Raw genomic sequence first — 11,420 nt, forward strand, 5'->3', positions numbered from 1 at the left:
TTCATGATTAGTAGATTATAGTGTATGGGCTATCTAACTTACATGTGTGAAGAGCAGCATACAATTATGAAAAATATATATATAAATATATACTGTAGTGGAATCAGGTTTCCGATGCTGCCTAATATATTTAGATGCTTGTATAAATTATTTTTGATTTTATCTTTCTACCGAAATAATGTATTCAAGCTTAACACAAATAGTGAAAGTAATTCTGGACGTGTAAAAAGGCGCGATTATCATTTGCGTACCAAAAGAATTGAAACTTAAAGCAAAATTTAAAACTTTAAATTTTATTCAAATTATTGCAATAATAAAAAAATATATTAAGTAATATAGTTTGGCCTCAATTCGGCATTTATAAACTCAAAATATAAAACTGAAACATTATTATGAAAACAGTAGTTTTAATGCAGTATCGAAGCGTGGGAGCTGTGTCAGCAATTGCTAACTACCGGAAAGTAACAACTAGTATATTTATATAGAAGGATCTAAAATCCTTCTTGCTTAAAATAATTAATATTTCGTTTAATTACACTTTAGTCTTTTCAAAAAAAATGGAAATTATTTATTGAGTGACATAGTTTTTTGATAAGAAATCAGGATATTTATAGGGAGCTGAAGATCAATCAACTGTTTGAAATCATATAAATTTAAAAGAAATGGTTTCAAGACGAATATTTAGGTGACCTATGTACTTAGTGAAAAAAATTTAATGAAGCAAATTTCCATTCAAGAATCGCTTTTAACTCAACATTATAGAGATAAAAAAGGAGATGGAAATATGGAGATAACATAATATAACTTTATATTGCACAATAGTTTATTACTCGAAAAAAAGATGAAGCCCAACGAACTGCGATTAATGGCAAGGAAGCTAGTGTTAAATATTTGTTGAATTGTTTGATATATTGAAGGGTATCACTTCTTACTTTCATTTATTTATCTGGTGTTCTTAGTAGCCCGTTTGACGTGGTGACAAAATCGGTATGCTCATCTCAAATGGTGTGGTTGGCCACCACACCAAACGGACTACTGAAGATATCAGCTATGTAGCTGTACTTAAAAGATTATACACTTTAACATAGCAAACATATAATACTGTCTTAAGAACTGCAGTCCAACGTGAGGCACCCTCACTTCAACTTCTTTTTTACAACTAGCAATTATTAGTGGTCTTTTATTTTTTGTTTATTTTATGTACCAGTACCAATTACTACTATTACTAATAATTATCTTAGCCTTTGTAGAACCTTTGAAGTGCTTGTTTTCATATTTTATTATATGATTGTCCCAACATATGATAGATTCGTTTCCATTTACTCTCTTAGATTTCCTCTATTGCATAATTTTGAACAGTTTAAAATACTCCAGGAATATCTCAAGAAGATGCATAGATAATGTAATAGGTCATTTTAACAAAATTAATGTGCAGATTAGAGAACTATGCCATTAGATTGAAAAAAAAATTAAATGTATTAATTATGGAAGGAACCACTTAGGACTGAAATGCTTATAAAGAAGAACAACAATTTATTATCTTAAACTACGGACTCTATAAAACGAGTTGTCATAACTTGATTGAATACCAACACCGTTCTGATCAGATTGACAACTTAATCTTTGTAGTTTCTCTTCTATCACTTATATTACTACTAACGCAGAAAGCTGATAGATATGAAATAAGTTAAACCTTTTAGATGATTTTTAAAGTAAATTATGACGAAAGAAACCATGTTTTTTAATAGAAACTAATGTTTTAATAGAGATCAATAATTCAATTAATAAAGAAATAATTCTAACAATAATTAAGAAATACAATTTTGTTGTAATTCACCGCTGTTTAAAATAAGTCTCAATTAACCAAAACTTTAATTAATTAAGAATAAAATTAATAAAGTAAATAATTATAATAATTAAAAATAATAAATTTTTCTAATTGTAATTCACTACTGTTCAAAATACGTCTCTGTTTAAAGGTTTACTAACATTTAGAAAATAACTTACAGATCTTAAAAACCCAGATATATTAAAGTGTTATATTATATTATAAATGTAATGTAAATATAAATAGATTGGAGACTTAGATTACAGGGTGTGTTTATTAAATTATTATTTTTTTGCAAGTAGAAAAAACTTTTTCTGACATGTAAATAAGTTTGCTATTTCCAGTTATTGTTTTTCTTTTACGACTAATTAAAAATTTAATACCTTACTGTGATCTGCCTTATACAACACCTCTTACAAATCTGTTATTTAAACTTATACCTACTTTAACATAATAACATATAAAAATTAGATATTTTAAGATAAATACTTATCACATCTTCTCAAATTGAGGTATTTATTTTGTTATATAGGAGTGAATGAGTTGTTAGTAATCCCAGTTATTGCTGAAAAAAGGGTTTCCCCTCTTCATCCAAATTTAAAAATATTTCAATTGCATATTTATAGGATGAAATAATTAAATCATACAAATTATTTTGTTTATTTCATACATGTTTATAGTATAAAATACCAGGTGTACCTATGAACAACAAATGATAAATTTGAACCATGCATTAATCGAGAAACGACCGGAATGGGCCAGAAGACACGACAATGCACCTGCACACAAAGCAAAACGGGTTCAGGATGCAATCAAAACACTTGGCTGGGAGCTGCTACCCCACCCGCCGTATTTATCAGACTTGGCTCCTTCCGACTACCATTTGTTTTCATCGATGGGACACGCATTGGCTGAGCAGCACTTTGATTCCTACGAGGAGGTCGAAAATTGGGTGTCTGGTTGGTTTGCCTTAAAAGACGAACAATTTTTTTGGCGTGGTATCCACAAATTGCCAGAAAGGTGGTAAAAATGTGTAGAAAGCAATGGCCAATAGTTTAAATAAAATGTTTTTTACTTTCCTATTACTAATTAGTGTTTTATTTTCACCAAAAAACGCTCATTTCATACCGGCACACCTAATAAATGTAGCAAAAGTGCTTAAGAAGTTTTATTTATATAAAGTGATCCACAAAACAGGATGAAGATCACAGGTATTTAAATTTTTTTAACAACCAAATACTTATATTAAATTATTTTTATAAATTAATATACAATATTAATTTGGCATCATATGGTTATTTTTTAAAAGTAAAAAAATGTATAATAAATATTAAGAAATTTCAAGTTCTAAATTAATATACAATAACTAAACAATAACTACTTTTTTTTTTATTCTCTCCTTACATAAATAACATAAGATAATTTACAATTAAAAAAGTTTATTTATATATTAAATTATTAAATAATTTTTTATTTTTATAATATTTTTCAAACAATATCAACTATACATCAATTAAAATTTAAGCAACATACAAAATAAATTCTTTACACTCAACACAACTTTTATGCAAATTAAACAACAGTAAAAATATATACATATCCTAACTATGTAACACTGAACATATGAGAAATTAATATGTAAAATCGATCATTGAATATGAATTATTCATAAATCGTATCACATCTAAATCTACTAGTGTCAAAATCAAGTCTATCAGAACTATCAGAGGTGTTAGATCCATCAGATTTGTCCGACCCATCAGACCTATCTGATCTGTCAGATCTATCAAATCTATCGGATTCGTCAGATCTATTAGATTCATCAGATGTTTCTGAGTTAGTATAATCAGAATTATTAAAATCGGTGTCACTTGTGGAAAAACTAGGGTTTCTTTTAAATGAAAAACAATTTTCATCGTTTCGTTTTGTTAGATTTCTTACTTCCTTTGTATTCTCTAAGATTTTACTGAGACTTTCAATTTTCGACTGAAAAGAATCTTTAGAAGCTAAGCTTGCGACAGACGATGCAACATTTGCGATTGTCGACATATTAATGCATGGTACATCCGGTGGAGGTTTTACGGAGAGATCAGCTTTTTTAAAAATATCCATCTCGTCGACATAAGTACAAGTAAAAGCTCTTGTCGATAAATTTACTGGACGTGGAAGCGATTCTATTTTTGACCCCTGTAAGTGTAAAATGTACAATAAATGTATATGTACTTAAAAAAAAGAATTTGCTTACATCTGCTGAATAACCTCGGTACTGAATAATAGGAGAATATGCTAGAAATTCATACATTTCACCATATAGAAACAATCCTTGAACACAATAGGTGTAACCAACTGGAATATTTTGTACATTTCCTATTGGTTCATTTAATGTACGATATACTTTTTGCGCATCAATTAATGATTTAACTAATTCATCAGCTTCTTTGCATATTATTTTTGGTGCTGGATCTGGGCTTGGGTGACAGCTCAACTACAAATACAGTGTTATATTTCAAATCATGTTTTTAAGGGGTTCACTTACAATTTTTTGCAAATATGCTCTACTTTCTTTCATTGCATTTAAAATATATCTTGAATTTTCTTCTGTATCATCTTCATCATCAAACATGGATTCTTCATTTATTGCTTTCTTTAATTCCTTTAAGTAACTAGGGGTTAAATTAGATTCATCTCCACCAGTTAGGCGTTCGTTTGAAGTACCTCTGTGACGCCTTTTATAATTCTGTAAAATTTATGTGTTAATTAAATTAATAAACATGTGACGTATTTTGCCAAAATGCAGATAAATAATTATTACTTTGGAATCATTATCTGAATGGTAAGTTTCTCTACATTCCGAGTCCATTTGATTTAACATGTCATCTTCTTCAACTTTCCAATCAGAGTTTGCACAAAGCAGTTCGTCTTTAGTGGGAGAAAAGCAACGACACCAACACAGAAAAGGAAATAGAATGAAGAAGAAGGTATTTATAACAAATCGCCGACATCTGTGAAATAAACGCAAATAAATATCTTATACATTTATAATGATTTTTGCACCACAAAAACATATTTATATATAGTACCTCGAAGAATCTTCATATCCTTTTGCAGGTTGAATCCAATCATAACCACATTTGTCAATGGGTTTTACGCAAACTCCTAAAGAAGCTTTCAATAATCCTTTTTAAAAACGTGAGAAATATTATTATAAAAATTGTTTATTAGTTTAAAAAATACTTTGAAACGAACCTAACAAAATCATAAGTAAAATCAATATAATCGCATTGCGAACATAGATCCAAACTGAGCTTTCTTCCTCCTCTGCATTAAATCCTCCTTCAGTTTTCGAAGTTCGCACTTTATCACCGAGTGACACATTTTCTTCATTATCATCTGGATCCACATGCAGTAACAGGCCAGCAGAAAGTTTTTCTTCATGATCCATACGCTGGCAGACGTGATAATCCACATGGGTTTCTATATTTGGAACACAGTGACAACGGCAATCCCACACACAAAAACATCGAGCATCTGGTTCAATCTGTACTTGACGAATAGCAATAGGCTTATACTTCGTTGCATGTTGGTTTGGAATTATTTTTCGACGTCGCTTTACCGAGTCCATTTTTGTTCGTGCATTACAAGGCGTCACCACAACTTTGAAGAAAGTTATTATTTGAATAATTAATAATAAAAAAGTTAAACTTTTATTAATCCAACTAACCATCACAATTAAATTTTTTGTGTTTCTGATTTGGTTCTGAAATCAAAGGCAGCAGGAAGGAAATGGTCTCGCCTATTCTAGGATACAAATGCTTGTTTACTGTGGATTTAACACTAGAAGAACAGGCACCAAGATCACAATTCATTACACCAATTGAAAACTCATGTGTGCGAAGCCCTTCATTAATTACATCTACAGACACTTGCAATGCATCTTTTGTGGTTGCATCGCTAGTAATTTTAGCAATCTTTACTTTATATGAGTTATCACGGATCACCTCATTATTGCGAAATGGCATTTTTACTTTAAAGTTGAATGCTAGAAGATATTAGTATAGCAAATGAATATACAATTTCTAAGACAGATTAAAAGAATCAAGTCAGATTTCTTACCAGGCACTTTGTCATCTAACATATTCAAACACAAATGATTTTTATCATGTGGACACCGCTCTAGAACATTCATTGTCACTGGGAACACACCCAAATCTCCAATAGTCTGAATGTCATCTTTACTTGATAAGTTTTTTGATTTATTGACACAGTCATTTGATGTTTCTGTATTTCGCACATTTTTGGAAGCGTTCAATTGATTAATGGAGTCGGCATGCATTTTTCTTCTTATTTTTCTACAAAGAATCTGATCATCTACCACGGGATTTGCCTTTTTATTTTTTATAGCATGCCGACTTCCACGTCTCTTTTTATCAATAGCTAGGATAATATTTGGATTTCTGTTGATTTTTGCTAAATTTGATACTAAACAATGATTAAATGATGAGATTTAAAAATTTATATTGGATGCAAATTAATGTACTTATACTACGGCGTGAGGGTTTATTATCTTTTGGAATGAGTAGTTGATGATTTTTAAGTTTTAAGGATTTTTCAAGTTGAAATATGTCGACATGGGACGAGAACAAAATCGAGAGATTCGCGTTGGCAAAGATTCCTGATAAGCTGTTGAGGCTATATAAAAAAAAATTAATATTTTTGCAAAAAAAAAAATAACACATTTACGTTATCGATGGTGCAATCTTCCACCAAATGTTGCGGCGCTTGCGAAAGATTTTCAAACTCGTTGTGAGGAACGGCAAGGGCGCACTCATGTTGAATACTGAATACCTATATGTCAAGCAATTGAAACTTACAAAATTATGCTTTTAAATGGGACTACACTTACCAAGTGTCTGACACTGAGCGTGGTCCCTTTAATGTTTTATCCGCACATGAACACACAGAAGGATCTTTTTGACAACCACAATCTTGCTCACCTAACGATGTAGTTGAATCTGTTTTTGTTGGTGGCTTTTTACCTTTACCACCACATGAATTACAGGGTTGTACGTCCTCATCAGTATGTCTTTGCATGCCTAAATGTAAGCCTTTCTGATCCATTTCATCAAAATTGTAATCATTGTCTTTAAGCGTGTCATGTATTCCTAAATCATCATACATTAAATAACTACGCTTCTCCATATTTTTAGGGTGTTCACGTCGAATTTTCCAAGAATCAGGTATTGGGATTGGGTACGGAGTTGCCATATGTGGGACAGTATAATCAAATTCTCTAGAAAACTGATTCATTTTGCGATCCTCGTTTGTATTTTGTGGACTTATTGTGTCAATTATGCGCATTTTGTCCGTAAAGCTTAAATGTGGATCTGTTATAATTCTTGAGATTGGAGGTCGCTTTGGGTAGGAATATTTTATGTTATCTGCTTTATTCATTGAATATTCATACGGTGAATCTTGCCAAGACCCTTTATATTCAGCAGTTTCCTCTAAGATGTACTCATTAATAATAATTTAGTATTAAAAATGTAAGTTATTGTATTTTATCAACTAATACTAAGGTCTTATTACTTACGCGATTTAAGTTTTGACCCTTCACCAGATTCATCAATATCGCGCATAACTTGTGGTTCCCAAGAAGGCAGATTTGAATCAGTCCATAATGACTTGGAACCCATTCCTGTAGGCTTTTCTTTTTCCTTTTCTAAAAATTTTGGCACAGTAACACCATATGATAGTATGGCGCCATAATCCGGTTTATATTCTGGGTCCTCCTTCACTGCAGTCATCTGAGGCTCATTATTATCCACATTTTTGCTGTTTGTAAAATCCATAAGATCTTTATTCATATAAAAATCATCATCATAAAACCCACTGCCTTTAATTGGTTTAAGTTTTGAAAAACCTTTCCTGTCATTGTTGTCATAGGAATCCATAAATTTAAATGCATCAAGACCCATTCCTTTACTCAGATAACTCTGATCGCGATTGTTATAAACATAATCACGATTTGTATTAGGCATGTCATACTTTTCATTGTAGAATGTACTGGGAAGATGATAAGTTGTTGAACTTTTTAAACCAGGTTTATGACTAAACGTTAGTTCTGTATATGAACCCCTTACAGGTATATTGCCTCTCAGATGTTCTCGAACATCTTGTTTATTGGATAGTTTTTTCTCACTAACATATTTACTATTTAAATTATATTTTGAGTTTCTTTAAGATTCAAATATATAAAAAAAAATTTAATAGATAAATAATGTATTAATTATATGTTTTAATAACAAAATTGATTTGATATTATTTAGTATGAAATGAAAAAAATGTAATAAAATTTATAATAAAAGATACATATATATATATATATATTTAAATACCTTGGATACGTCTTCTCTGCACTTGGCACAAAGTTCAATGCCTTTACTTCCACATAACCAAAATTTTTCTTTTGACCAACATTTGCAGCTTTACCATTGAAACCTTGGAGAGTATCCCCATTTAACATGTCATAATCATTTATTTTCAAATCGTCTGAGGTTGGCTCCGATATAATATCAGTTGCTCTGTAAGACGTTAATTTTCCCAAAGAGTTTTCATAAAAATCAAGAGGTGTTAATACATTATCGGCATTGCGTTGCATTAAAACTTTGCCTTCTTCTGGAACATTTAATTTGTCATCACTAATTTGCTTTATTAAAAAAAACACTATTATTTTATATATAAATAACCAATTAAATTTTAAAATACTTGAGTTTCCTGTCTTTTGTTTAAAGATATTAGATGGTTTTCTGCATCAGGAACTGATCCTCTTTCATCGAAGTCATTGTAAGCATATTCCGAGTCAAGATCACTTTCTTCATACATGTTATCGTGATTTTTGTCGGTGATTTTATTTTTGGGGTTAAAGTTCTGAGTTTTGTCTTTATTCTCATTATTCGCTTCCCGCATGTTCTGGTCTTTGTGATTAGTTTGTATGTCTTCATAATTATGCTCCACATTCTCACCTATTTGATCGTCGGCATCATAATCTTGTGACTTCACACCAATTTTTGTTTTGCACTCACAGTTTTTAAAGTTTACTGGTATCTTAGAATGTATCAGTTATATAAGAAAATTTTTGAATCATTTTTGTTAACATTTACCTTTAACTTTCTTTCCATTTGATTACCTTCATCATAACTTTCATCTTTATAGTCTTCATTCTCAACGGATTCACTGTTTTCAATTTTGTTTTCTGGTTTTAGTCGGTGCTTTACCTTGTGTCTTTTCTTAGCACGGGTAACTTTCTTTCGTTTGACGGTATTATGTGGAGCGTAACTTGCAGGATGTGAATCTCTATTAAATTCTTCAGGATAGTCAGTATGTGCCCCTTTTATTCGTTTTATCGAATTATGTTCGATGTTATTAATAGGACTTAATCCATTATTTACTTCATCCGAATCTTCATCACGTCTACCTTTTTTCCGTTTAACTGGATTATGCTGAGCAGAGCTTTCAGAACGTAATTCATTACTAAACTCATTTGAATCATCATCATGTCTATATTTCTTTAGTTTTACTGGACTATGTTCTGCATAACTGAATGGTCGGAATTCATTATTGAACTCGTTAGTTCCCTCACCACGCATTACTTTTAATTGTTTGATTGGATTATGTTCTGCGTAATTTAAAGGATTAAGTTCATTATTGAATTCGTCTGACTCCTCATGAAATCCAGTAACTGAGTTCATGTCCTGTTGCTGCAAACCTAAAATATCTTCAATGCCTTTAATTTCGTTTGAATTTTCATTTAAATTTATTTGAGGATATAATTTATTTTCTGTTTGCTGGTCAAGAGGAACATTTTTACTTCGCAATGGTCGCACATAACCATTTTCAGACGATTCAATTTTACCTTCAATTTCATTATCTTTTTGTAACTTACCCTCCTCAACGCTATTAATATTGTCAACTATATTCACAAAATCATTTTTTCCAATAAGTTTGACATTTGTTAGTTGTGAATCACGGGACGGTTTAACAAGTCCTAGTTGTGCTAATTTTCCACCGTCTTCCAATTTACTAACAAATTTTTCATCTACACCAACATTTGCCAACGATTCATGATCGTCCGCATTACGCAAGAAATCATTTTTAAATTTAGCTGTTGCTTTAATATCAGACGAAAAGCGACCTAAACCTGATTTTATGGGTCGAATAGACTCTTTATCAACTGCGTCAATCTTATTATCTTGCTGTGTTCTATGATTTGTTTCCATATTTGTATGCGTTCTTTTCTTAATGGATTGATCGCGTGCAGTTGGATCATTAAAAGACATATCATTACGTAATTGACTGGACTCTAAACTCTCATCCATATTCCTTCTAACTGCTGGAGAAAATACGGATGATATCTTCTCTATCACTTTAAATAAAAATAATATATATATCTAATGTATTATCACAAATTTGCAATGCTTCTACTTACCCCTATTAAATGATTCTTGCTCAGGGCTCAACTGACTTAAATCCTCATTTAGATGAATACTTCGAGGACCTGGTTTCTCTGATATTAAACTAGCTGGTTTTGCTTCACAACCCTCACATTTCATTGACTAAGATATTATAAATAACAGAATTTCATTCTTCAATATTTGTTACTGAAAAAATGCTTATTATACCTTAGAAAACTCTAATGGATACATCATAACTGGTTCACCCCGACTAATCTCAATAAGATATGGAGACATAATCTTTGCTTTACAATGCCGCTTCGGATCGTAAACTTCATCTAATATTAAAAATTTTTCCATTTTTTCTATATGGAAACTAGGATTAACACGTATATTAACCATTAATTGATCTTCGCAAGGAGCACGTTTCGATGACTTAAGTTTCGCTTCCTTCGGGCACTCCAAAAGAACAGCACTAACAACGGGAGATGCGTCGACAGAAGCTGGAGCGGATAATTGTGCCGATTTTCGTATTAAGTGTTGAGGTGCTTGAGAACAAATAATCACTCCTATAAATGATATAAAAATAATGTTACGAATAAAAAAAATCATTTTTGTTAATTAATGATACTAAAATATATCGTTGCAAAAAACAAAATTAATGAATTCCTTGATAATTTTACAAAATAAATAACATTTATTTTGAAATAGAAAATTTATTGCAATGCCTACCATGTTCTGCTAAACTTCATATAGATATTTATTTGAATAATATAATTTCAGTGAACAAAATTTAAAATTTAATCAAGTTTTTAAAATACCTGAGAAATATATGTAAATAAGATATATGTTTGTCATTTCAAAATCTTTATATATACCTTTATATATACCGAAGCTTCCTCAATCAGATGTATAAATTTGCGTGGTTTAGTATGTAAATAAAAATATAAATTCGGTCATGAAAGAAATAGAACCATAGGCATAAAAAGTGTATATAAAATTTTTATATATTTATATGCCGGCTTTGACCTAAATAGGTACATGTATACTGTAAGTTCAAGTGGAGTCTCTTCCCGTGAGTCCAATTAGCACTTTTGCAACATTTTAATGTCACATTGTAGTTAACTGTAAGTTCTATCCGT

At 30.7% G+C, this 11,420-nt stretch overlaps 1 protein-coding gene across 3 annotated transcripts; it reads right to left on the bottom strand.

The window, feature by feature from the left end:
* Positions 1-3,384: 3,384 nt before the first annotated feature.
* Positions 3,385-10,909, bottom strand: LOC119679334. Of its 3 annotated transcripts, XM_038091624.1 has the most exons (18): positions 10,507-10,909; positions 10,314-10,440; positions 9,771-10,250; positions 8,989-9,593; positions 8,594-8,932; positions 8,224-8,534; positions 7,419-8,062; positions 6,732-7,332; positions 6,569-6,673; positions 6,366-6,517; positions 5,942-6,307; positions 5,550-5,867; positions 5,075-5,482; positions 4,909-5,005; positions 4,641-4,830; positions 4,365-4,565; positions 4,074-4,313; positions 3,385-4,015 (listed from the first exon to the last, which is right to left on the bottom strand). In XM_038091624.1, the coding sequence occupies exons 1-18, from the start codon at positions 10,888-10,890 to the stop codon at positions 3,491-3,493; spliced, it is 6,093 nt and encodes a 2,030-aa protein (XP_037947552.1). In that variant the 5' UTR covers positions 10,891-10,909; the 3' UTR covers positions 3,385-3,490. The 3 variants fall into 3 exon arrangements, with proteins under 3 accessions (XP_037947552.1, XP_037947551.1, XP_037947553.1); XM_038091623.1 differs by having other exon boundaries at positions 8,989-10,250; XM_038091625.1 differs by lacking the exons at positions 3,385-4,015; positions 4,074-4,313; positions 4,365-4,565 and having other exon boundaries at positions 4,661-4,855; positions 8,989-10,250.
* Positions 10,910-11,420: the final 511 nt, after the last annotated feature.

This window comes from Teleopsis dalmanni, chromosome 2, assembly GCF_002237135.1.
Source record: "Teleopsis dalmanni isolate 2A chromosome 2, ASM223713v2, whole genome shotgun sequence".
Lineage (NCBI taxonomy): Eukaryota > Metazoa > Arthropoda > Insecta > Diptera > Diopsidae > Teleopsis > Teleopsis dalmanni.